We start from the raw sequence: 27623 nt of genomic DNA, 5'->3' as shown, positions 1-27623 counted from the left end.
AGGGGCCATAAGAGTATGACACAAAATAATCTGTTAGACATTATAACCCCATCTAATTGGCCTACCCACCCAATCTGGAAGCAGATCAATATTAAAAATGAGTGCTTGTATCTCCTCAGGAAACATGGACTTTCCCCCTAATGTGCCCTTTGCCACTCCACCATACAGCCTCTTTGACCCTCACTTTCACTGGGGTTAGGTGGAATCAAATAAATCTTTATTGAAGATTGCAAAATTTCTGAGCAGGGACTTTTTCAGTTTGTGGGTGCTATTAAAATACAAAAAATAAATAAAGGCTTGATCTACCCCAACTTAACTCATTGTGACAGCAGGCATTGGTAGAGACAGGCAAATCACAGCGTATAGTGGTTTATCCTGTTAACACTGGAGGTTTGCATTGGTGCAGCTACATTAGAGTCTGGCTACTGAGCCGAAGCCAGGGGAAATCATCACCGCAGACAGCGTGTTTTAAGCCCCAAGGCAAGGTAAAGTGAAAAAACTAATTAAATGCTCAGTGCATACAATCCAATAGCAGCAGCAAAGTGCTCTCCTGTGGTTCTCTTAGCTTCCCTCAACACACACATGCAACTTACAAAACCCCCTTTATCAGCCAGGGCTGCAAAATTCTCCATCTAATTACTGATGCTGGAAACCTCCACTCTTCATGGAATCCTATTTGAGAACATTTCTGCTGAGCAGGAGAAGGCTGCACAATGCCAGCTTGTGCAAGGATTTGGCCATGAGCCAGGGCTAATAATCTCTCTGCAGCAGGAACAGCCAATGAATACACAAAAATAAAGACTTCTCTCATTAGAATGTAAAACGCAGGTAGGCAAAAAACCCTGAACGTCATGCACAACATACCCTCCTCAGCTTCCATGTCAGACACACCCTATTGTTGTTCTCTGCTAATTCTAGCCATCATTAAAAGCCATCTTTTTAATAAAGAAAACCAAGTCCAGTGAAATCCAGCTGATTCGTTAACCCTGAGGCCCATCTACACTACCAAACGCTATTGTGTTGCAGGACCAGATGACAAGATACCTGAGACAGTTAAAACACAGTTTGGTCTGGCAGAGAAGGCAAGACCCACTGATATTTTGGCTGTGCCATCTACTAGCATGTTGTGACTGATCCCGTGATATGGTAGCTTTGCAATAGCAGGGGTAGGGACCAGGATGGACTCCTAAAGAAAGCACAGGAGGTTCAGGAGTCACATCCCTGTGCTATCAAGGATATTACAGGAGTGGGAAGGGTTTTAAAGACTGCTGCCTATTGTCCCACAGCCACCCAAGTCTTTGTAAGTAAGCCAAAGCCTATCACCGACCAGGAAGCAGCTTTTACGCTGCGGTGTATCATTAGAGTAACAAAACAGATGTGGTAGCTTGCCACCCATTCCCTGCTGCCTCCGCCCAGACAAAGCAAAATGCTTCTCATTGTAACCAGTGAAGAACACACAGTGAAGAGAAGTACATTTGTGGAGCAGGACTGAGTACAAGTGTGGCAGGTGTTGTAAGATGCAGGATCATAGACTTTCAGGCGGGAGGGGTGCACTTTGAGAGGAGGGCTGTGTATTACACAGGCATGTGTATGGATGGGAGTGGGAAAGGAATGAGACATGCACAGTTTTGAGAGCACTAGGCTGTAAATATCCAGAAGAGAGTGAAAATTCCCTTCAGAGCAATCAGCCTTCGCTTTCAGGTTGACTTGCAGCTGGTCCACATCTGGGTCAATGAGGAAGAAACATCAAGTGCTTTGCAAAAGTTGCACTGAAAATTGAAAATTCCCCACCATACAACCTTTTGCTCTTTGTTGTTCAAAACCTCCATCATTTGTGCCCCAGAGCTGAGCCCCCTATTCGATTCTAGAAGCCTGGATGAGTTTCTGCTCAAGCCTCCTCTCCACACCACCTTATAACCAGTTGCAGCTGCCCGCGTTTCAGCCTCTATGGCCCACAGATTGCTATATCAGTATAATCCACGTGCACTCATCCCTTTGGTACCTGTTGAAACTTCATACCAATAATATGGCCTATTCCTGTCATCAGGAATTATGTGGGGAATTTACTCAGAGCCTATGGAACAGGAAAACTTATCAGCCAGCACTGATGAAAAGCCACTGACAACGGTAAGAATGAAAAGAAATACAAAAGTCTGAGATGAAAGCAGGGGAGACTAAAATACTGCTCAGCAATCCTATCTATAGCATAAAAACCTCATGTGAATCTAATCATTTAATTTTTTCAAGTTACTGAACCAGAAAAAACATGCACTAAATGCCAGAGCACACATGCCTGGGGAACAGAGCCTGGCCATGAGTCAAGTAACAGCATCTGGAGGTCAAACAAACAGCAGCTGCAGAGACAAGCTGTGCTTAGGGAAAACCAGTGCTCACTCTCTCTAGCGCTCTTCTGGAAAGCCAAGTGGTTAGCATGCTAGAGTTTCTAATGGACTTCAAGGGCTTTAGAGGAGCAAGCTTAATCTTTATTAAAATGGGGAGAAGAACTACACATAAAGTTTGCATTACTGCTTTGTTAAGTTTTTAATGGGAAAATATTTTCTCTTTCTGTGCGTACGGATGAGGTGGTAGGAGAATACAGAAGGTAAGAATGGGACCCCAAGCATGCTTGTATTTCCTTAAGGGGAGAGTGGGCTACAAAGTTTAACAGATCTTAATCCTGCTATAATTCATTACTGATGACCTCACTTTTTAGGACGGCTTTTAGTAAACAGTACAAGCTGCCACAACCACAGTTTGGGAAAAAGTACCAAGCTGTATTTTTTAAATTACTTAAAAATGATTTGACCTGGAAACACATTTATTCTGGCAATCCAGAGATCTTCTCCTGGGTTAGTGTCCTAGAACACTTTGCAATTTGTTCAAGCAGAAACCAAAATAAACTTTTCTAAAGTGATAAAAAAATACACCCAACCATACTTATTGGGAGTGGTTAAAGCTGCCCCACTCCACTACTTTACCTACAATGTCACACCCTTCTAAGAAGACATTTGTTAGACACGTATGTTAACCCCCATTCCAGGCATGCTTTTCAACACTAGGTTAGCATGCAAACTAGATCTGGTAGATGGTTTCAAGTTTTCAATGAAAGTAACAGAGCTGGTCAACACCTGTCCCATAAAAAAAAAGTTTCACCATTTTCCAACCAGCTCTAGTTTAAACCCTTTCCACACAGGCCAGCCAGGCTGTTTTTATAACCCGGTTTTGCTGTAATTCTGTGCATTTAAACAGCTCTGTGGCTAGTGAAGATGAGGCCTGGATGCGAGACCAGAGGGAAAATAACAGATGAAACTGAATTACTGGGTGAAGCCTCAAGAGAAAAGATCTGCACCCGCTCACTAGCCCTGCAGAGGTGTGAGGCTCTTGAATCACACACAGGGGTTCCTAGGTTCACCTGATGGTGAGAGGGAATTTCTGAAATTCAAGCTTGTTTTCTGGATGGACACTCTATTGTGTGTATGGATTTGAGCTCAGAAAAATCCATTCCTTGCTTTTCTTTTCTTTTCAATGTTGATCAGATTAGGATAGATAGGTACACACCCAGCGCTGGATTCCTCGCTTGTTTAGCTTTTTTGGCCACAGAGCCACCTAGTGGCTGGCCAATCATTTGTCAGAATGAAGACATGATGAATTGCATTGCCATTAACAGATACACAGTAGCACATACATCATCACACCTTTACCTAGGAAAGACTTTAGTGCCTAATTAACCCTCTGACTTCCTATCAGTGACTAACATCTCTGCTGATCAATGAAACATACTCTAGGCTTGGCTGAGGGCCCAGGAAGGTCCCAATCTGTCCCCAGTCTAATTACCTTTATAGGATTTTCCTTTTGGCCTTTTATGTTTTTGCCATTCCCCAACAACCTCTTGCAAATCATCAACTTCACCACCCCATGACCTGCCCCCAACTTGAACTCTTCCTAGAATCACAGCACAAAACCTTCTTTAGACAACTTAAAACCCAGAAACTTGTTAAAAGGCAATCCTGATAAGTAGCATTTTGAGCATGTCAGGCCAGACAGTTGGGGAGATCTACCAGAGTCCCAAATATTTCTGCCTAAAGGAGCTGCTGCAAGTCATAAAGGCTGGGAGTCCCAATGTAAACTTATCTGTTGTCACAAAGCTGTCCTTGATTTTCCCTCTCCTTTCCAGAAGAGGCTTCAACCTCAGACAAACTATTGAAGAACAAAATGCAAGGTGAGAGGCCCTTTCACCTTTAGTTCCATCTTTCATTCCAAGGGCCAGATTTGCAGAAGTGCTCAGCACCCACCATACTGAGCCTGCTTTAAAAAAAAAGCCAGTCAGTAAGTGCCCACCCTCCAATTGACTTCCCTTTTCTAAGACTGTCACTGTGGCACCATTCAAAAGTACTAAGTTCACCAAAAAGGAAGGGGAGCAAAATTTTGATTGGCAGAGAAAAAGTACGGGCCTTTGAGATTCATTGTAAAATTATATCTTGGTTAGCCTGACTGCTAGTAAGTTGATAGTAGTGTTAGCTTCTCCTGGAGATCAGAGGGAAACTAAAAAGAGGACGGACCAAGATTACTTAAAAGGCTTTATATGTGAAGAGAAACATTTACCTTGAAACTACTTGATACTAGCCAACTTGTCTCATCTGGGATCAAATGAAGCAACGGACACCCCGCTGGGATACAGCCAGTTGTCACCTCCTCGAGGGCACACCCTTCCTTAGCCGCATCAGGGAAGCTGTCGTTCTTTCAGTTAAAATAGGAATTCCTACTCACTCTCAATTCAGGCATTAGCTCGGCACTGCAGCCTGTATGAAATTACTTCGTTATAAGGCAACCTGCTGACTCAGCACTAAGCTAAGGCTTTCAGCAGCTGTTTACCTTAGAAAGAGAAAGGCAGTTCCAGAAGTCGAGGAGTACCTGCCATGCAGGTTAGGTGTGACAGATTACCGAACCTCCTGCTGCCTTATTTCATCCATTGACAATAGCATATGTCACACCACGATATTCCAGCTCCATGGTGCAAGGGCTCTGACTGGTCGAGCCTCCCAGACACCGGTCTGAAGGGTTCACAAACCAAGAGCCTGAGTCAGCTAAGAGACTAAAACGAAAGGACAAAATGAGCCTGCTCTGTGATAACATCTGTCACATAAAGAAAAGGAGGACTTGTGGCACCTAACCAATTTATTTGAGCATAAGCTTTTGTGAGCTACAGCTCACTTCATCGGATGCATACATCTGTCACATGTAGATCATAAGACTGTTGGGACAGATGCCATTTTTTCATTCTGTTTGTAGAGTACCTGGCACAATGGGATCCTGGTCTATGACTAGAGCCTCTAGGCGCTATAGTAATACAAATAAATACTTACAAATCAGCTGCATTCTCAGATGTAGCCATCCAACAGCCACATGCAATGCCAGCGTGGCTGAATCCATCCAAGGTGTGTACTGGTAAGATATCTCTAGGCTGGTTCAACACCACCTCGCTTTCACCTATGAATAAACTTCACTATCCAAGGCATAGGATCCTTCTCTTTATTAAAACCCCAGAGTTAGCACGCTGTTAAATATTCAGCAAGGCTGCCCTGCTATAAAAAGCATGAACCTAAATTAAATTGCACTTTTTAAAATTTACAATCTTCCTGTGAGGATTGTCTCTGTGAAACTCAGGACTTTGTTGCTAAGGGAAGCTATGAAGGCAGCAGATGGCCTCTCCTGCACAATAAAACTATTATCGCTGAGGTGGATTACTAAACCGCTTTTTAAAAAAAGGAAATAGCTGCATCATCCACCTCTGATCAGGAAGGCCACCGCCAGTGAACACACTGGTGCAGTTTTACCCTACAGAGTTGTAAGCAGAACTTTCAAAAATCAAAAGGGAGTGTGTTCCAACCAACTGGTGGCGAAATTTTGAGGGCATTAGGATTGTATGCAAATTAAGATTCTTTGCTTTGACTGTGGAGTCTATATTTACACCACCCCAGTCTGTGACGTGGAAGTGTTTGAGGCAGTTGGCAAATTCCTTTAAATGCCCTTTTAAAAAATACTGCTTTCAAAGAGTAAATTATATTTTAATATCAGATGGGGTAGCCATGTTAGTCTGTATCCACAAAAACAACGGGGAGTCCGGTGGCATCTTAAAGACTAAGATTTATTTGGGCATAAGCTTTCGTGGGTAAAAAAAACACTTCTTCAAATGCAATGAGTGAAAATTACAGATACAAGCATAAATATACTGGCACATGAAGAGAAGAGTGTTACATTACAAGTGGAGAACCAGCAATGACAAGGCCAGTTCAGTCAGGGTGGATGTGGTCCACTCCCAGTAATTGATGTCAACACCAAGAGAGGGAAAATTGCTTTTGTAGTGAGCCAGCCACTCCCAGTCCATATTCAATCCCAAATTAATGGTGTTAAGTTTGCAAATGAATTGTTCATTGGCCTTGTCATCACTAGTTCTCCACTTGTAAAGTAACTGAATGCATCCGATGAAGTGAGCTGTAGCTCACGAAGGCTTATGCTCAAATAAATTGGTTAGTCTCTAAGGTGCCACAAGTACTCCTTTTCTTTTTGCGAATACAGACTAACACGGCTGCTACTCTGAAACCTGTCATTAAAGATTGTGAAGTGCTTTGAGATCTACTAGGGTATTACCACCACCACTGGGTTTGGATGTAGAAGAATGGTATTTTTTACACACACACACCCCAGTTCACCAAACTTTATGACACTGTGGTCATGCATGTGTGGACAAACCAAACCATAGTACTGAATCCTTTAACACCTCTGATCTTTATAACGTTGTTTACCACCTTATACCAAGAAAATTATCTCCAGTTTCTACATCTGCAACCAGGAACCCAGAGAAGGACAAGTCCTGCTAGAATTGTTATTCTGAGAGAACATGGTGCAGCAGGAATGGTCCAAACCTAAAAGTGCATGTCCCACATGCAGTGGGTTAATATGTACACACAAACTATGGAACAGGTATTCACACTACATAGTCATGGACAGTCAGAGAAAGTATTTAGTAATTTAAATAACCTGCCTGCCATTGTGGCAAAGCATTGTGCTGTGGAAAAGCAACAAACTCTACACATGGTGTCTGAAGGATCAAGTGCTTTCTGAAGGAACTTTTCAAGATACACAGAACATATCAAAAAGAAAAGGAGGACTTGTGGCACCTTAGAGACTAACAAATTTATTTGAGCATAAGCTTTTGTGAGCTACAGCTTACTTCATCAGATGCAGAAGTGAGCTGTAGCTCACGAAAGCTGATGCTCCAATAAATTAGTTAGTCTCAAAGGTGCCACAAGTCCTCCTTTTCTTTTTGCAAATACAGACTAACACGGTTGCTACTCTGAAACAGAACATATCTAGTTTCCACAATGGTTAAAGTGTCTGAAAAAGAGGGCGGGGGGAGTCTGGCAGTCCCCAAGGAAATTTTTTCAAGCACTTTATCTAGACCAGGGTTGGCAAACTTTTTGGCCCGAGGGCCACATCTGGGAACAGACATTGTATGGCAGGCCATGAACGCTCACAAAATTGGGGTTGTGGTGCGGGAGGGGTGAGGGCTCTGGTTGGGGGTGCAGGCTTCGGGTGGGAACAGAAATAAGGAATTCATGGTGTGGGAGGGGGGGATCCGGGAGGTGCGGGCTCTAGGGTGGGGCTGAGGGGTTTGAGGTGCAGGAAGGTGTTCCAGGCTGGAATCAAGGGGTTGAGAGGGGGAATCAGGGCTGGGGCAGTGGTGCTGGGAGAGACTTAGGGGTGCAGGCTCCAGGCGGCACTTACCTCAAGCGGCTTCCAGAAGCAGCGGCATGTCCCCTCTCCAGCTCCTACGTGGAGGTGAGGCCAGGTGGCTCTGCACCCTGCCTCATCTGCAGGCACAGCCCCTGCAGCTCCCGGCCAACAGGAGCTGTAGAGGTGGCACTTGGGGTGGGGGCAGCATGCAGAGTGGAGCCCCCTGGCTGCCACTACACATAGGAGCTGGAGGGGGGCCATGCTGCTGCTTCCGGGAGCCATGTGGAGCCCCTGACCCTGCTGCCTGGCTGGAGCGCCAGAGTGGGGCAAGCCCCAGACCTCGCTCCCCAGTGGGAGCTCGAGGGCTGGATTAAAACTGCTGGCAGGCCATAGTTTGCCCACCCCTGATCTAGACAATTAGGAATTTTTGTAGACCTATTACATCATAAAAACATCCAATTTTTAACTCATGGACCTATTTACTGGGTGGTTGGTTGTTTTTTTAAAAAGGCAAATGAATTGGATTGGCGACATCTGGGGTGCACAAGATCCAATGGGGTTGGGGCTCTCTCTGGGTATGTCTACACTGCACGTGGAAGTGAACCTCTGACCCTGGGTAGACCAGTTCAAGCTAGAATTCTAAAAACAGTGGTGTGGATATTGCAGCTTGGGCATCAGCTCAGGTTCTCAAGTGCACCTGACCCCAGCGTCTGAGCTAGGGTGGCTAGTCTGAATCTTGGCCAGAGCCATGACATCCACTATTTTTAGGGTGCTAGCTCAAGATGAGCTAGTGGAAGTCTGTCTACCCCAGCTGGGAGGCACACTGCCAGCTACAGTGTAGACATACCCTCTGCGGGTAGGGGGTCCAATAAGGTTCAGTGGGATTGAGGGATAGGGTCTCTGGGGATAGAGATTCTCAGTGAGATTCAGTGGGATTAGGTGGTCTTTCTGGAGAGTGCTTTGAGTCCCTGGGGCCGGAGCCTGTGCTTGTGTGCTGCCCTTTCCAGAATTGCAGATAATAACCTCCTGTTCCTACTTCTCTGTGCCCCAGTCCCCCATGCGGGCAAGCCTGTCCCTAAAAGATGCTTGTTTTTCCAGCAGGCTTCCCACAACCGGCCTGAATGACATGCTTCCAGTTACAAAAAAGCAACTGTAAACTAAAGTCATAGTCCCCTGCTAATGGGAAGGGTACAAAAAATATTGCATAGTAGTTCCCTAATGGATTGCCAAGTTTATACAAGATCACTGGAAATAAGTCAGCAAGATGCAAAATATGACTGCAAATTAAGGAGATTCTTCAGCCTATACTTATGGGTTTAGAACTGAATGAGAGTTCAACGTGGTAAACTGCTAAAAATTATGTCGACAGCAAATCAAAAGGATTATTTTAACCTCTTACAACTACAGATCAGGTGGTAGCAGCTGTGAAACAAAGCAATGTCCTGTCGTTCCCCCCCCCCAAAAAAAGGAGTCCTTGTGGCACCTTGGAGACTAAAATTTATTTGGGCATAAGCTTTCATGGGCTAAAACCCACTTCATCAGATGCATGCAGTGGAAAATACAGTAGGAAGATAGATAGATATACATACACACACAGAACATGAAAAAATGGGTGTTGCCATATCAACGGTAACAAGACTAATCAATTAAGGAGGGCTATTAGCAGGAGGAAAAAAACTTTTGCAGTGATAATCAGGATGGCCCATTTCACACAGTTGACCAGAAGGTGTGAGTAGCAGTAGGGGAAAAATTAGCATGGGGGAAATAGTTTTTACTTTGCGTAATGACCCATCCACTCCCAGTCTTTTTCAAGTCGAATTTAATGGTGTCCAGTTTGCAAATTAATTCCAATTCTGCAGTTTCTCGTTGGAATCTGTTTTTGAAGAATTGCGACTTTTAGGTCTGAAATTGAGTGACCAGGGAGACTGAAGTGTTCTCCGACGGGTTTTTCATTTCCCCATGCTAATTTTTCCCCTACTGTTACTCACACCTTCTTGTCAACTGTTTGAAATGGGCCATCCGGATTATCATTACAAAAGTTTTTTTCCTCCTGCTGATAATAGCCCACCTTAATTGATTAGTCTTGTTACCGTTGATATGGCAACACCCATTTTTTCATGTTCTCTGTGTATGTGTGTGTATATATATATATATATATCTTCCTACTGTATTTTCCACTGCATGCATCTGATGAAGTGGGTTTTAGCCCACGAAAGCTTATGCCCAAATAAATTTTAGTCTCCAAGGTGCCACAAGGACTTTTTTTTTTGGCTGATACAGACTAACACAGCTACCACTCTGAAACCTAAGCAAGGACAGTCTTTCCTTTTAAACTCTCCAGATACATCAATCAATATTTCAGTAAAGTGAATTGGAGGGAACTATAAAATTATGCTGACTGACAAACCTTTCATATTTGCAAAGTCAGAAACTATGCTATGCTATTTCTGTCTTTGAAAAGAAGATCACAACTCAGATTCTGGATGCATTCTCGTAATATGTAAGATGCAAGGCTCTATTTTTAGTTTGGCCCTTTCTCTGAATGTAGTGTAATATTTTTGGCAGCAAATCCTCAGCCATCCAGCTATTTATTCAATCATATTATTATGACCCAATAAGGTAGCCAGTCCCCAAATTCTCTTGTCCTCCCCATGACCTGTTGCATGCCTTTTTTTCCAATCCCTCCCTACTGCTAACAGCACTGCAAAATGAGACAGCAGCTTCTTCAACAGCTCACTTGGTGATTTAGAGGAAAAAAGTCAAGAGATGCTGCTTACAGAACTGTCAGCAATGAATCAGTCATCCCCACCAAGATCCTGTATTGGGTCACAGGGCCACAGCAAACCCCTGAAACACTCAACAGGAGAGACAAACACTCTGCCAGTTGAGAATGCATCCTCTCTTACCTAAAAATATACATCTAGATGGTGACTTAACTCTTTTTTGCAGAGTGGATGGCAACAGGATTTAGTGAGAAAAGCCAGGGACACAAAGACGTACTTGAAATGCAAGATTTAACCAAAAAATACTGAGAACGCACACACCCAGGTACCAGTCTCTATTTCAAGATGGATTTAGAAATAATCTGCTCTATTATCAATATACAATACTCTTCCCGCTTCAAAAAGCTATCACCTCATCAGCTGTGTCCCAGGCAAGACCTGTCAACACACAACAGCACACAAAACTTTCTATTTTGTCAGAAACAGATTTTTATTTAAACAGAAACCTAACTGCTGCACCCGTAGTAAATTAAACCCTTAAAAACAAAAAAGGTAAGTCAAGTCCAAAATTATCTTCGCTTCTGGAAAATGTTGCCACGGCCCATTCCACGACCTCTTCCTCTTGCAGCCACTGAAGAAAAAAAAATAAGGGATCATGTGGATCTGACATAACTGCATGTTTATAAGAATCTACACGTCTTGTATCAAAGATATTTTTGCAGTGCCAATCACTATAGTATCTAGCCTCTTGTGCTGGGTTAGCAGTGTGGAAACTAGGTTACGCTATACAGTTCAGAAGGAGATGTACTGCTCTAATTCCCAGAGAGCTCTATGATGGGGAGCAGAAGCTAACGTTTACATGCTTCTAGTCATGAAACAGATGCAACTAACAACAGATTGGCAGTAAAACAAAATGAAACGTTTGCATTCATTCCATTTAGTGGCACAAACCTGCAGCCCAGGAGACCTAGATTAAGAAGTCAGTGCCATGCCAGAGACATTTTTAAATAACATTTTATCACCACCATTATTACATACCACACTTGAACAGATTTCGAAGTGATCTACAAACATCTTAATCCCTATAAGCAAAAACCTTTTCAAAGTAATCTAAATAAGCATAAACAGCCCCAAAATATTTGCTCTTAATCATTATGCACCAATCCACATAATTTAGGCCTAGTCAAAGATAAAGGAAGTCTGACTTAAGTTCAAATCCTTGTGTATTTAAGTGCCATTTTTACATTTAAATTAATTCTTCAATGATAACTGAAGTAGATATGATTAACCCAATGATTCAAATAGCTGCTTCAGAATCTGCACACATATACTCAGGGAGCACAAAATCTTCAGTTTTATGTGGGAGGGTTGAGTTGAGTTGAGATTTTAACTAACTAGACCCTTAAGACCCTAGTATTTTTGAACTAATATTACTATTTTTAAATTTTCTAAAGCACTAGAAATTTGAGTTTGACAATAAAATCAAGGGGGAGGGGAAGGGGGGGGAATAAAGTGCAAACTTCCCAGTTATTTAACTTTCCCCTCTGGATACCTGCCAAATAAACTCCTCTTACTCCTTGTGACATTCATACTTAAGTGATGTAATAAACCGAACTCTTTGTACTACAGAACTCTTGATAATGACAGCCACTTCAGTTTCCTAATTGACAGGAAACTTAATGACCAAACACAGAGGTACCCACCTTGGGCTTTGAGAATAGCTGCTTTGCCTCGTCCAGCCCCAGAACCCTGGTTTTTATTCTTCATACTCTTTAACATAGGAGCATTTTTCAACATATCTGGCAAAATGAGGAACCGTATCTTGCTACCCCTAATGTACACCTGCTCCAGCTGTGCCACTCTCCCATCTCTGTATGTCACTGTTATGTTGGACATCTGGAAGACATAAAACTAATCAGTGCCTATAACAGCCTATTAAATAGTGAAATGTTCCAATTTGTTTTGGCTACTGAATTCTGATTTAAAGAAGTCTTCTTTCAAACACAGAAAGCTCTCTGGCTACGTAATAGCATGAGCATGTGTGTTCAACAGAATAGCTTTCCAGGACTGTTTTGAAACTTATTTCTTAGAGAAGCTTTCATCTGTTTTGTGCTAACATGGATTGGTATTTTTCAGAAGTTGCAGCAAGTTGACTAATGTAAATGGAATCCCAATTAAGAGAATACCCTGAAACAGCACCGCAAGATCACTAAGAATCTTTCAAAGACATCATAATCTTACATAAGTTTGGTCTTTTACTTGTGTGCACAGTGTTTGTTAGAGTAATCTAGCCAGCAAACATCAGATTCAGCATTCAAGATCAGATCAGCATACAAGTACACAGCAGATTTACATTAGACTGGGTGTATGTGTGTAAAAAACATGGTTGAGCGGGGGAGGAGAGGGAGTGGAGAAGAAGAGAATAACCCATTGAGCCTGGTACACAAAGAACAATAAGACCAAGGACTATTTAAATCATTACTCAGTTAACTCTGGCACTCTTTGTCAATTGCAGTTATTTATGGGAGACAACACATTTTAAACTATTGCAATTTTACTAATCCTGGGGATTTAGTAGGCTATTTTGATCCCTCCCAGAGTTGTATTTCTAGTAACAAATTCCTAAAGTTGTTCACATTAACACATAGAAGCTTTGTTTATATTAGGGATAAAACAGGAACTCACTGACAAGGGGAAATCTCTTTCCTTCTGTAGTATCACATATATTAGTTTATTCTAACAAAAGTAATTTCTTATGAGATGAGAATGATTTGCGATTTGAATGTGAAACTCTAGTTCTAAAAATCAATTAGAATTACACCATATTCAAGTATCTGGCTTTGTGTGTGCTTTAAAAACAATTTATGATATAGTTTTTCAAAACACTGATTTAGAGAAAACATATCCTGAGCTAATGAGTCGAGTCGAAGCTAGCTGTTGAAATAACGAACGATATTAGCAGAAATACTATTATCTCAAACTAGTCACAGAACAGAGTTCTGAAAAATGCATAAGAATTTCTGATAGGAACAGGTGCTCCTGCCTATAAACCAAAAAGTTTAAGCTGTCCCCTCTCTAGAATGTCACAAGAGAGACTGTCATTTTGGCAAAGCTATGAAGCAGGATAACTCATCTTTCTTTATCTCCGAGTAGAAATTGTCAGCTTTACTTAAATACTGACAATCAGCCAAAGATGGACCTTTCCAAAAATACACCATTCACATCCCCTTTTCCCAGACATACCTGGCAGTTCATGTTGTCCTCAGCCTCAATGAGTTTGCCACGGTAGACTTCCCCTGTATTGGTCTCACATGTCACGATGTGGCCCTCTGCCTCATGCAGCACTTTAATTGGCACTCCGATGGACATCTTTGCAACAGTACAGCTCTAAACCTAGGCCAAAAAAAAGGAATAGCGTGTAAGTTTCTTTGCCTACATAATACAGATTTTCACTTAGACACCTTTAACAAACTTTTCTAGTCCAGAAAATTCAGGACTACTCACTCCTGTTTTTTTTTTTTTTTCTTCACTTTTCCCACAGATGTCCCACACTTTTCCCACAGTGTCCTTAAAAAGTGTCAACTTGATAAACAGGACTTCTGTCACCATGGCTATTCCCAGAACAGGTAATCAGTGTTAAGGCTTCTGTGCACATTGAACTGCTATGTAATTGCCAAATAGTTTTATTTTAAAGACTATGTTGGTCTCAAAATCTTGGTAGCAGGGAAAGAAATGGGGAACTCAGAGAGAGTCATGGAGGATGGGGAAGAAAAACTTTACAAATTTTCTACATTTTCAGAAGTACTGAGGAATTTGATGGGTTAGTCAAGAAACAGGAGTGAGAGGCTCTTTTATAATAATTTTAGAAGAGTTAAGTAGACATAACTAACTTTGTGATGGCCCATACCAGCCAAATGAAACCAGAGTAAGAATACCAAAGCAGTGGAATCAGCAGTTTCAAAACACTAGCTTGCTACTAGCGAAAGAAAATACTACTTTCCTTTCAGTTAGAGATGCTGACTCACACACAGTGTATTCACAGAAACTCATTTCTTGATGGAAATGATACTTACAAAGAGGTAGGAACTACATAAAGAGCATTCCATATTACATTACTGTATTTTTAAGTATCATAATAAAAACATACAACATGCTGGACATTCCCCCAAGATATAAATGTTAGTGTAATGTCTCACAAGCTTGTGATGGAGGTATCTGTACCACGTAGGGGATTTTCTCAAGCTTTGGGAGCACTGTTTTAGTGCACAAATTTTCTATTAAAGTGACACAGAAGCAATGTGACTTAAAGTGACATTTCTGATACAAGAGCTATTTCCTTTCAGAAATGCCTGAGGTTGAGAATATATATGGTCTCCACTAGAAGAATTACCTTACCATACAGGAAAGAGTTGTTATATCCATGTTGGTCCCAGGATATTAGAGAGAAAAAGTGGGTGAAGTACTTCCTTTAATAAAGATATAAGAGCTCTGTGTAGCTTGAACCCTTGTCTCCTTCACTAACAGAAATTGGTACAACAAGAGATATTACCTCTTTAGAATTGGAAAGAAATGGCTAAGGAGCCTATTAAAATGATATGGCAAGGCCAGTGATGTGCATTACATCCTGATGCTGCAAATCCTTACTTATGCAGTTATGGACCTAAAGGGAACTATTTATGTAAGTAAATTATATATATATATATATATATATAAAAAATCTCATTAAGTAATTCTTACTAACCATCTAGAGGGTATGTTTTGAACTACGTAAAAAACCGACTCTTATCTAATTTAATAGATGAAGGACTCACCTGGCAGCTACACTGCATGGTTTTGGTCTCTTGTCTCACCCCATCCCTTCCCCGCTGTAACTAGGACTGTTGTAATTAAAGAGGACGAAAGGTGGTGGGAAAATCGTGTGTGGGGAGGTGGGGGTGAGGTGAAATGGGATGTTTCTATACTCAGTTGAAGGCAGTTCTAAACTTTAACCCTTTTTGTTTTATTAAAAGTCAGAAAGGACTTATTAAAAGGGGCAGGTTAGTCAGACATACAAAACCTTCCACCGTGGCGCCCGGTTATACCCCGCCAACCTCCTGGGCCGGGAAAAGCAAAGGATCCAGCTACACCAATGCTCCACGGAGAGATCCCGACACACTCCTGGCGCGGTACTAAAACAAATCCGCCTCCACAGCCGCTAACCCCAGACGAGCTACAAGGCTCACGGCACCCACGTTGCCTCACCACTGCAGAGCTCGGGTCCTGACGGTGTCCCGGGGGATGGGGCGCCGACGGGAGCCCGGGCCCTCGGGTCACTGGGGGAGGGGAGCGCTGAGAAGAGACCCTCCCCCCACGGGGCCCCAGCCCAGCTCCCCACACGCAGGGCGGCCTGAGTTCACCCACCGGCCGCTGAGAGGCCGCGCTCCCGCCTGCCACTTACGCTCCGCGAGGCACCTCTCTATTCAGCGTGGGCTCAGCTTTACCGCTCTAATGGCCTCCCCCGATATCCCACCATGCCCTGCGCACCGGAACCGGAAAGGCCTCACTGCCCGGAGAGAGCGCTTCCCGAGCGCCTCTCTCCTTTCAACTCTATGGTTCGTGAGCGGGCCCCCGGAGAGGGCGTCCCGCGGGGATACACCAGCCCCGAACAAAGGTTCCGCCTGCTTCCCCGGCCTGCGTGGCGGGTCGGGAAACCATGGCTCCGCCGCTGCGAGTTTTAACACACCCGGCCCCGGGGGCAGAGGTGAAAAGCCCCCCCGCCCGCCCGCTGTATCACTCGGGCATCTGGCTGGGGGTGCACATATACCCCCATAACGCCTGCCCTGTGGGGACTGACCCGCCCGGGGAGGGGGACGCGCGCTGCTGACAGCTGCCGGGGGCGGCGGGAATAGCCCCGGGGGCGGGTATGGCGACGCCGTCTTGAGCGCGGCCCGCTCCCTTCTCGCCACTCCCCCCTCCCCCCCCAGTCCCCGCTGTGCGGGGCTGGGCCCGGAGTCGCAGCTCTCCCGCCCGCCGCATCCGCAGCTCCTGCCGCCCCGCCCCTGCCAGGCAGCAGCGCCGGGGCCGGCAGGAGCAGCGCCGCTCCGAGACATGTGGGGGTCCCGGCCCCGCCAAGCCTTGCAGCCCGGCCCGGGCCTGGCGGCCGCTCACTAAGCAGCCTGGCCCCCTCTCCGCCGGCATGAAAAGCCCCAAGGAGGCCGCGGACTCGGAGCCGCCCTCAGGTCAGTGTGTCCCCGGGCGCGGCCGGGACGGGTTTTGGGGCCCAGCAAACGAGCCACCTCCGAGCGACGCCCGCCCCCAGGGCACCCTCGCCAGCCCCTGCCCGGGCAGCCAGCCCACCCCGATGCCTCGGACCCCTGCCAGGGGGCTGGAGCCGCCTCGGACCCCCAGCCCCTTCGCTGCGCCCTGCCCGGGGGGGATCCGGACCCCCAGCCCCTTTCTGCATAACAATCTAACCCCCACTTGGCCACTTCATTTCAAGCGACGGCCTCCTACACGCGTTACCCCTTCTGCTTGACATCCGTCCCAAACTGTATTTGGCTCAGTGTCTCTGCTTCCTTTCCCAGAGCTGAGGAAAGATCTCTGCGTATCTTGAAAGCTTGTACCTTCCACCAACAGAAGTTGGTCCAATAAAAGATGCCTACATTGACTCTCTCATGAGAAGTTTGAGGCATTCGCAGGCCCTGACTGGTCTGCAGCCCTTGCCGGCAATAGTCCTCTGCACACCCGCTGTTGTTCACACTGTGATCACTAATACAGCAGGTGAAGATTTAGAGCTAAAGCAGTATTTTAAAGGCTGGAGGAGATACCAGAAAAAATTACCTGTCCCTATAAGAGATATTACCCCCAAGGATATTAAGGCTCTGATTCTGCAGAGATGCCTGGATGGGATTTTTAAATCAGATGCTGCCGGTAACTGCATGAATGGGGGAAGGGCTAGAATTAAACAGCTAAGACGGGGTGTATGCCCACTTCCCTGAGCACCGTTCTGCAGCGTCTTCTATAACTAATACCTTGTGCGGAAGCTCTTCCTGTTGAACTGGGTTCAGTGTGAGAATCTGGGTATAATTTAAATACCAGATAGTTATTTTCCAACAGAACATTCTGGGCTTTTGAGTGTATAGTGAAAAAAAAAAAGGAGTCCTGGGATTGGATTTGTATCACTCTGGACAGACGATAGAACTAGGGCACTCAGTTTGGGAAGATACCACTGTTCCAGGAAGATGTGGTGTCTTCGCAAGCTACCGGCAAATCCTTCGAGGATCTGTCTTCTCTACACTTCCAGGTCTATCAGATCAGGGATAATGGTTGCACCAACCTGCCTAAGATCCATGTTGAGGAGGAGGGTGGTGCTGTCCACTAGGGATCTGGAATTAGTGGCTACTTTTTGTAAACCTGTCACACTGAGTATTTACCAAACTGGAGATGATCATCCAGTTCAGTTTATTGCTGGAACATATTTTATCACTTCATTTATTCCAGAACAGCTGGCAATCATCCTCATCTAGGGATCTTGAAAAGTAATATGAAGTTGGTGCAGCAAAGGGTGTGTAAGGCAAGGTAGGATGGCTGGCAACTCAATAAATCAAAGGAAATTAGTTGACACATTAGGCTTCAGTTATTACTGTTTGAGATTGTAATGTAGAAAATGTGTTCTTGGACCTAATGGGGTAGAGTCCTTAGTGGAAAATGAGGTTAGTATAATCCACCAGCAGGGATTTATGACAAATGATTTATAATTCCTAAATTGAGTAGGCCTTGGGGATTAGCATTTCCTTTAGTATAATGAGTTAGTACATTGATCTGTGCTGGCCAGACATAGATTAACTAAAGAGACTTGATGTCCTCAGCAGGTACACTGGTTTTCAAAGCTACAAGGGAAAGGCTAGAAAGAATGGAATACATAGGAATGTGAGAAATTTTGGAAGGAGGCCACAAAATCCACGATGGCCTGTTTCTGCTAAAAGCATTTTGGGCATATCTTCCCTAGAAAATTACATCAAGTTAGAGCACAACCTTGAGGAGTTGATGTTGACCATGACTAGCCCACATGATGTTGAACACACCTTGTCCTGGTCTTTACACTGACTGCAAAGACACAGTTGCCATTGCATTAACACAACTTCTCACAGTCTTGCTGTAGCTCAGTGTAGTGTTCTTGAAGAGACAAGTCCTCCTATTGTTTCTGTTGATCACAGGCTCAATTAGCACTTCCTTGTGGCATGGTATGTTTTTTTGCTGGATGAACACGCTTGAGTATTGGCACATCTTTGGTGGTTAGAGTGCACAGAAGGATGCCACAGTCACAAAGTCTGTTTAAACCCAGAGACTCAGTTTTGGACACACCACAAAAGAAGATAAAAAAGTCTGTTGATCTCCTGATCTCTCTCTTAGGGTGTGATTACCGCTTTGTGATCATACAAGGGCCATGACCAGAAAAAAATTTAGGGCGGAAGAGGTGGATGAATTTGCTACAGAATTGGCCAGACCTGTAGCAAAGAGGGAGTGTCAGGTTAAAACAGATGCTTGATGGTTCACTTACTTTTACAATTTGGAAAAGGACCGTTTAAAAAAAATATTAAATTTATGCTGAGAAGCATAACCTGCTAATGGGACAAAATAAAAAGTGTTTCTCAAGTGCCCCAGTACAGCACAAGAGGACTGCTAATACTAATGTGTGGAAGGATACACACATCCAGGCTAACTCACCTATCGTGCTCTTCTAACGATGCATTGTTTTTACTCCAGCTGACTATGTCCAGTTGCAAGTGCCAGTTATTCAGCAGTTGTACCATTGGGACTGTGGGCTAGCCTGCTCCAGGATGGCATTGCAGTAAGTAACTGATTGTGGTTCAAAGGAGTGGGTTTGAGCATGGGGAGTTGGGAAATGTTATCCCCACTGTAGGACCCTTCCTAAGACCAGGATCGAAGATCAAAGGAGAAAAGTTGGGTGGGGCAGCTGTGACTAACCTCACATCTTCATCAGACCATATTTTCTCCAATGCCCTGCAAAGGATTACTGCTGCCTCGCTGGGCATAGCACCAGTATTCCAGCAGGAGGAAAAGAAAACACAGACGAAGGATAATTAACCAAGTTTCTTGATATATACAAAATATCTGATTAACTTTAAGAACTTTGTAGATTAGCATGTTTAACCCAATAGAATGTTATCCTTGCAGATTAGCACATTTTGTCTGACAGAATGTTCTCTCTGCTTATTGGAACTGTTACAAATCACAGCATTATAATTCCCTTGAATTCCTTTGTGTGTGTCTTCAAATGACAAGCAGGTTTCTTCTGTATTTATAAGAGTTAGTATCTTGCCACTGTCCTATTGGGCATCCGTTCTGTGGGGTAAATGTTTTCCGTTCCAGGAATATGAATTTCAAAACTATTCTCTGTGTTGCCCATTTTCTTTAACCTACTAGCTGTCCTGCTGAACTAGTCTTTCCTTCCACAGAGGAACACGAGCTTAGGTGCAGGAGAGTGAAATACCTATTTAGATGTCCACTTAGTAGATATGAAGCAGAAGATTTTCATTTCTCTCCATCCCTTCTGCCAAGACGTTAGTCCGTGCGCTGGTAATTTCCCATCTTGACTACTGTAACCTCTGCCTCTAGCCTCTCCATCCCCCTCTCCTCTTTTCCTTTCCACTTTATTCAAAACCTCCGTTGCCAAGATTGATCTTACCCTGCCGATCTGACCTTGTGTCTTTCCCTCTTGAATTCCAATGGCTTCCTTCCTTTTTTCTGCATTCCAAGCCTCTCAACTGTTTTTCATTCACACTACCCTTAGTGCCTGAAGCAACCTTCCTTTGAATATTTACCGAGTTCCTTTCCTCCTTCAAAAAACTCCTTCTGAAACGCATCTATTCCATGAATCAATCCAGCTATAGTTGCCATACCCCTTCCTGCATTTGCTCTGTTGAATTCGTGCTTTTAGATTGTAAACTCTTCAGGATAGAGCCCCATTATTTGTTTAGCACAGCTAACCTCTTGTACAGCGTCCTGTACACCTTTAGAATTGTAAAATAATTAAGACAGCACTAAATTTCCAAAAGGGAGACAGTCACCTGTGATAAATCCAGTGAAATGCTCCCTACCCCATTTCTTTGGAAATTTGTGGTTCATTTGTGGGTTGTATTTTGGTTGTTTCTCCCTATTGTTTCAGGTTTTCCCTTTTGTGATATTAAGAGGCTTTGGACTGTTAGACACACTTTCTGCTAATGTCTTTGCTTCCCCACTTCCTCTAATACCCCAGGTACCTGAATCGTTTGAATGAGGAGGAATTTCAGAAAGCCATCCGGGAACTCCGGTTAACAAAGAGTATCTGGACCATTGACCTGGCCTACCTAATGCGGCACTTTGATGTTAAACATAGGTTCTGCACACAGACACTTGGAGTGGACAAGGGCTATAAAAATCAGGTGAGCATCTTCGTTCACTGGGAAATATCAGGCACTTTCCATCACGCTCCATCAGGGCCATGCTGGTGGAGCTGTGTTATTGATGTGGTTAACCTCCATTCCTGTAAGCAAGGTTTGTCTATTGCCAAACTGTCCATGAAACAATTCCAAACCCAGGTTAGATGTGGTCCCGGATATTTTCCGGCACTGATTCCATGATGTACGTTTTAAAAAATAGTACCAATTCAGTGTTCATGAAAGGTTCCAGCCTATTTAACAGCCTTGGAGACTGAAGCCCTCTATTTATCTACAGAACAGGTACAGCCTGGGCAGCAGCAGTGCTAGCTTCCACTACACTTCCCCCGCCAACGTGCCTCAACCTTGACCTGGAGGAACCACCTCTAGAGGTGAGAGGGGAATTCAGTCTCCATGTCCATTCAATCCTTGGCCTCTGTTGATATTGCCAACAAAAGGGCCAATTCGATCCAGTAGTGGTTATGGTTTTTCTTATGTGGAGTCCTGAAATCTAAGAACTAAGTTGATATGACCAGATTCATTTCACATAGGCAGCTCAATAGCCATCAGCTGGAGACTGCAATAACCACTGACCTGGACTGAATTTGAACTGATGAACTAGAGGAGAGGTTCTTATCCTGTTTCTGGTGACCTGAGGGAGAATGACACCGTAACCCATTATCAACCCCCTAAACCACCCAGTCCCTCTCTAACCGGTTTTTAATTGAAGATTCACTTTACTAGGGTGAATTTCATTCTGATGAATTGTTCGTAAATTATTCTTTATCCCTTAGTCATTCTACAGGAAACACTTTGATACGGAAGAGAACAGAGTGAACCAGCTGTTCGCCCAAGCCAAAGCCAGCAAGGTGCTGGTGGAGAAGTGGTGAGCTTGTCATTTCATCTCCTTTTCCCTTTGGAGACTGTAGGGGCCTGAGTCTCCTTTCACACTTGTCTAACTCCTTTGAGTTACCTCTGACTGTGCTGGTGTAAGTCAGACTGAATTCAGGCTCCACCCCCTCTTTATTTCCCACGCTGTCTTTTCACTTCCATTGAGACAGAGGGAGGAAGCAAAATGGGAAGAAGAGCAGAAAAGTGGAGCCCTGAAAGGGGAAAAGCAGTATTTTGGATTTGCTGATTGGAAACTGGCTGTTTATTTAGGCCGAAAATTTGGTCTTCCATTAAGATAAACTAGTAGGTAATGTCTTCTAAATAGCTTTTATTAAAAAAAGTTGCCATCAGTGCTGAAGCGAATGTTGTAGTGGCACAAAACCCATTGTTCCCAGAGCTGTGCTAACACTGCTGAGCTCTGTACTTAGAGAAATAAACCAAAATCAGGCATGCATGCTTTTGCTCCCTTGGAAACCCTGTAATTTACAATATTTTCCAAAGGAAGGATGACATCATAGGAGAAGGAACCTCCCCGGAGAGAGACTCAAACATGGGAGAGAGAAAAATCACACTCGTGGCTTAAAACCCTTTTGCTGATAGCAAAATTTGGAAGAGGAGAAAAGACTCTGATTGTAAATGGGTATAAACTGAAGTCAAGAGTTGCATCCACTTCCACCAGGGTTGCATTTGACTCTGCATATTGTTTACTGGGGTGGATGAGTAGTAGCAAGAGAAAAAAGGGAAGGTACTATTTGTGCCTAGAAACAATGGCCTTATTGTGTTTTTACATGCTTTTTTAAACCTGCATTTGCCAGAGTCTTTAGTGCCCTGTTAATGTACTCAGAGTTTGCATGGCAACATCTATCCTAGTGCTGTGACCTGGGGGGAGGGGGAGGGGGAGGAGGAGGAGGCGATGGCAAAAATCTAGGCCATATCTTGCACAGTAACAAAGCTTTAGCATTTGGCTCACATCAGAGATTGGGGGGGGAGGTTGTATTTGCGCCTGTGCAACACTAGGATTGAGAAGGCAAGGGGAAGAGCAGTGCCGGAAGAGATTAAAAAGGACATCAGCCTGAACATTTGGATCTGATCCAGGGGATGAGTGCAGACTGGTATGGAACACACCATCTGTCTGTGTCTCTGAATGAAGAACTTCAGCTCAAACAAATGAGATTACCAGGTGGGCATGGGTGATTTTCATGCTCTTAAATTGGGCACAATAAAATATTAGAACAACAATCCTGGCAAGAATAGAGACCCAGATAATGCAACTTTATAATTGGGAAGCTGTATTCTTACCTGACAAAGGTATCTTAGGATGCAGAGACCAAGATGATTGGGGATCTTATGCCATCCAATCCCTCAGCTGAGAAAGACTTGGTGCTTTAGAGACCAGCTGCATTTGGGCTTCCAGGTGGTGGAATGGGATTCTACAGCATCCCTAACTGCCCCATAAATTAACTAATCTCCCTAGTGTTGAATGGTTATCTCATACTTCTGACAAAAATGCTGCTCCTCCAGGGCATCTGAGACATCCTGAGATTCTATTCATTTTAAAGCATGCTCTATAGAATTTCAGCCAGAATGGCTCTGCTCTTCACTGGCAGTGAGGGTATAATAGACTTGGATGGAATACCTACTGTCCGCAGCTGCTGTAGAGCCCTCAACAACAAAGATATGTAAAATAATCATAGCAGTCACATAACAGAGATGGACATCATCCACACTCACATGGTTGGGAGAGCCCAATCCAGTGAATACAGATCTCTCTCCTACACTTCTTTGTGAATGTCTGAATTTTCTTCTGCAGCACAGTGACTGTCCAGGACATTCAGGAGCACCTGTCCCAAGGTCATGTAGCCATTGTCCTGGTGAATGCAGTCTTGTTACTGTGTGAACTTTGCTCAAGTCCTGTCAAATATTGCTGTTTCCTCCCTATTGGCCAGAAGTGCTTCTGCAGGAATCCTGACTACCAGGGCCATTTCATTGTATTGTGTGGCTACAACAAAGCCTCAGGGAGTGTCTACTACAACAACCCTGCCTATGCTGACCGTGAGTAGCTGAACTTTACTTCATTCTGTGTGGATTCTCCATCTTCTCATTACTAACGTGCATAATGCAAAACCAGCTGGAGTTTCCCGATACCAGGCATCTGAGTCAGGCGGCACCAGCTGATTGGCCCATGATTGTTCTTACAGAATTCAGTGATTTCATTCTTTTTTGTGCTGTGATTCAGATGAAGCATTGGAAATACATTCTAATAGGTTCTTCTATGGCCTTCATACCTCTGATTGAGTATTCAGAGGGACACAGTTTAGGAGAGCTAAACTGTACACGTTTGGTATCTTGAAGAAAGAACAACATGGTGTGTGATTATACAGAGCCAACGTCTGCAGTTGTTATGCAAATAAGCATTCCCCTTGACATCAATGGGACTACTCAAGCGAGTAAGGGCTGCAAGATCAAGCCCATGAGGTCTAGTTCTCGGTTTATCCAAAGCCAGGCTAAGCGCTGTTCATGAGCAAATTCTTCCCCTGGCTCAGCTTGACTAACACTCTGCTCCTGTCCCACAGGAACATGCAGCACCAGCATAAGTAACTTTGAGGAAGCCAGGACAAGTTACGGCACAGATGAGGATATCCTGTTTATCTACACGGACAGCTGACATCCAAGCTTGCTGCTTTGTCATTTCTGGTGCAGTCTGCCCAGCACCCGCATGGCAGCTGGCTGCTTGTCTCAGGACTCTTACTGCAGAGACTTAGCTCCTGAATTGCAGTGGGATCTTAAACAAGGGATGCTTTATAGACATTCATACAAATATATTGCAGTGTTGTCTTCATCTTTTTATTCCTGATGATGAACTATCTGATGTTGCAATATATAACACAAACACATTTTAATTTTAACGTTGCACATTTGAGAGCAGTTTCAAAATGCAATCCCCTCAGAGTCCAACTCTTACAGTTGGCTATGAGCTTGTTTCTGAATTAAAGACTTGAAATAAAATACACCAAGTACACATTTAATCTTCACTTGGAAATTTGTGCAGTTTCAGCTACACGAAGCAAGAAAGGAAAAAGAGGAAATACATATTGGTTTGCCTTCAAAACTGCCAGAGCTGATCTTCATTCATGATTTAATGATCAGAAGGGTGTAGATAGGATAAATGATTAACCTGCCCCATGATTATTTTTTTTCAAGGAAGAAAATGATTGGTCAGCTGTTGACATACTGTGGCAGATCCTATCAGCATTGCCTGCATAATGGGAATGAAATACCATTTACGAAGCAAGCTTCTTGTGTAAACCCAGCTTGACTGCTCTCAACACCTGTACCTGGGAGTTGAGTTTGCAGTTTGGACTTATTGTCAGTGGAGGATCAGTCTTCCTGCTAAGGGCTATAGGCTACTCCTTCCAAGTAGTAAGCACCGCACCTAGTGTCATTTTGCCTACTGAGTTATCTTGCATGAGTTAAGACGTCTCTAGGAATGGCTTGACCAAAGTTCTGTGTTGCCCCAAAAGGGTGACTGGTGACATTTTATTTGGGTCTAAGAAATTTTAAGTCTGTATGCAAAGGCTTGGAAACATCTTTCTGCCCACAACACTCTCCCTCTCTCTCTGCAGTATCCGGGGATCAAGTCTAGGTACAGTTTTTAAACTGTTGATTAAGCAAATGCACTAAGTAAGTAGCCACCGAAGCACTGAGGGTTTATGCCTGGCATGCAGGGGGTTGCTTTAAATGTCTGGCAGGAGAAAGAAAAGATTTTGCCCAAAGCCTGTATTGTAATTTGAGGTTAAACGTTTGTTGTTGAGATTTATTGAGGGATTTCCCAGGAATAGATACTGCCAGTAGCCCGGCTCAGAACTCTGCTTCTAATTGAGAAGGCAGGGAGAACAAACTTCTCTTGGCTGAAGTCCAAAGATGTTATAGCAGGAGTCCAGACTTTCTACCTCTTCTCACTCAGCAGCTGTGTTTTGGAATAAGCAGCAGGGTCCTCACTGCACTCTGATGCTTTAAGCTAAACTGTAAGATTGCAGCAGGCTGCGTGCAGCCCCTTGAACATATTATCTGGGATCACCTGCCTGGCAGAGAAGCACTGAAGTGTAGGACAGAATTCAGCTTTGTCCTTACACTTCCTACAAATTTTGACTCCCAGTCTCATCGCCTCTTGAAATTTAGCTTTATGACTTTAACTACAATATAAATGTGCTTGATTTTATACTTAGCCTTTTCAGCTGAGAATTCAGATATGTACAATTGACTTCAAGACACGCTAGCAAACACTTTGGGCCCAAAATCTGGTCTACTCTAAAATTATAACTGGTTGGAACTCACCTCCAAATTCTAAATGATTTTAAAAACAAAAGAAAAAAAGTTGCTATCGATGTAAGCACTATAACATTATGTTTTGTACCTAGACAACCAGCCGAGGAGACACATCTTAAACCCATTTCCTAAAGCTGTAATCCTTGATGGTGCAGCTAGTAAATACAAGGCACCCTTTCTGGTGAAAACAGTGTACAGGGAGTCAGTGTTTAGCAATACACTAAAGGATAAAAGTTGTAAGGAAAAACATTTTCTAATCTAGGTGGCTTGCAAACACTGGAGAGTACCCAAAAAGTACTTGACAGGGTATGTTCAATATAAGTTAGAGTGCTCCTTTCTTCAGTGCCTGAAATACAGTGGTAGGTGAGTAGAAATGCAGTTCCTTTGCAAAATCTGAAAAACGAGTTTGATGGAAACTTGTCTTCAATCAGAACTAATTTACAGCAGGTGTGGCTGGAATGCACTGAAGCACCCGCTGCATGTGAAGATGACTGGGAATTAGGATACAAGTCATTGGCTGACAGAACGGAAGCATCAGCAGTTCCATTACAATCACTGCAGAGGCCCTGTGGCCAAAACCAGTAACAGGCTTTGCCTTATAATGCCTACAAAACTGGCTAAGCTACCAGCTGGCCACTGACTTAGAGAATTGTATGTCCAAGTCCATTTGTGTGTAATGCTTCACTGTGAAGGATTTCTAGCTATGTTACTAATAACACGTCTGTAAACTAACTAGTCAATATCTTTTTTTAATCTGTGCTTTTTTTCCCATCACATAACTCCTCCAATATAATTTAATCACCATGGAATTTATTTACTGAAAAGGGTGTGTTTAGCCCAATGAAAATCGTTCTTACAGAGGGGTTAAGAGTAATGATATGTTGCCATACAGCTGGTTTGAGCTGGACTGTATTTGGTTCTGGTGTTCAGATTCTGGTTTTGAACCAACTTGAGAGCAGACATTACACTGCATGTATTCAACTCAAAGACAAAATGGAATCTTGTCTCATTGTGAGAATACCTAACGTAAATGATGGAAGCATATATATGGGTGTAATCATTTTTACTGCTGTTTGGGTTAAGAAATATTTGGGTGGCTGGGTTTTAAATAGTTAAATGGAATTTAAAGATTAAATTACAGCTGATGAAGTGACAAAGAAAACAGGAGCCCTTCACTGCCACATGAACTCCTACAGCCAAGGAAAACAAGTTGAAGACTGCCCTGGAAAGTGAGCCTAGAGAGAAGAGGTGAAGGCCATATTTGAGTAGAGCTGATATTGAGAAGGTATGAGTCAAACATTAGGTTAAGAAAGAAGTTAATTGGGCAAAAATAAAGAATGTCTATCTTTTTTCAATTAGAAGTTTGCTTATCAAAAAGTTCACCCTGAGAATGTTTCTGTGTAATACCTTGTTTTATTCATATTGTCCACAGCAAAGAAAGGGATATTTTACATGCAGAGAAATTTTATACATAAATATATTTTTTCTGTAATTGAGCCATTCTCAATAAAGGTTTTAAGTGAACCCTATA

General features: G+C 43.5%; 2 protein-coding genes across 7 annotated transcripts; one reads left to right on the top strand and one right to left on the bottom strand.

The window, feature by feature from the left end:
• Nucleotides 1–10922: 10922 nt before the first annotated feature.
• SNRPD3 (small nuclear ribonucleoprotein D3 polypeptide) lies at nt 10923–17177 on the bottom strand. 4 transcript variants are annotated; one of them, XM_048821388.2, is made up of 4 exons: nt 17060–17177; nt 13701–13850; nt 12161–12353; nt 10923–11088 (listed from the first exon to the last, which is right to left on the bottom strand). In XM_048821388.2, the coding sequence occupies exons 2-4, from the start codon at nt 13824–13826 to the stop codon at nt 11027–11029; spliced, it is 381 nt and encodes a 126-aa protein (XP_048677345.1). In that variant the 5' UTR covers nt 13827–13850; nt 17060–17177; the 3' UTR covers nt 10923–11026. The 4 variants fall into 4 exon arrangements, with proteins under 4 accessions (XP_048677345.1, XP_048677344.1, XP_048677341.1 ...); XM_048821387.1 differs by having other exon boundaries at nt 16959–17095; XM_048821384.1 differs by lacking the exon at nt 17060–17177 and adding an exon at nt 15895–16030.
• On the top strand, nt 16302–27623 carry GUCD1 (guanylyl cyclase domain containing 1). 3 transcript variants are annotated; one of them, XM_048821381.2, is made up of 6 exons: nt 16302–16675; nt 19203–19287; nt 20716–20881; nt 21670–21761; nt 23577–23818; nt 24340–27623. In XM_048821381.2, exons 1-6 carry the CDS (start codon nt 16633–16635, stop codon nt 24429–24431), a joined length of 720 nt encoding a protein of 239 aa, XP_048677338.1. In that variant the 5' UTR covers nt 16302–16632; the 3' UTR covers nt 24432–27623. The 3 variants fall into 3 exon arrangements, with proteins under 3 accessions (XP_048677338.1, XP_048677340.1, XP_074976353.1); XM_048821383.2 differs by lacking the exon at nt 16302–16675 and adding an exon at nt 17111–17216; XM_075120252.1 differs by lacking the exon at nt 16302–16675 and adding an exon at nt 21174–21267.

The sequence above is a fragment of the Caretta caretta genome, chromosome 15 (genome assembly GCF_965140235.1).
Source record: "Caretta caretta isolate rCarCar2 chromosome 15, rCarCar1.hap1, whole genome shotgun sequence".
Classification (NCBI taxonomy): Eukaryota; Metazoa; Chordata; order Testudines; family Cheloniidae; genus Caretta; species Caretta caretta.
The sequence above is the reverse complement of the archived record's forward strand: the minus strand, read 5'-3'. Positions and strand labels throughout refer to the sequence as shown.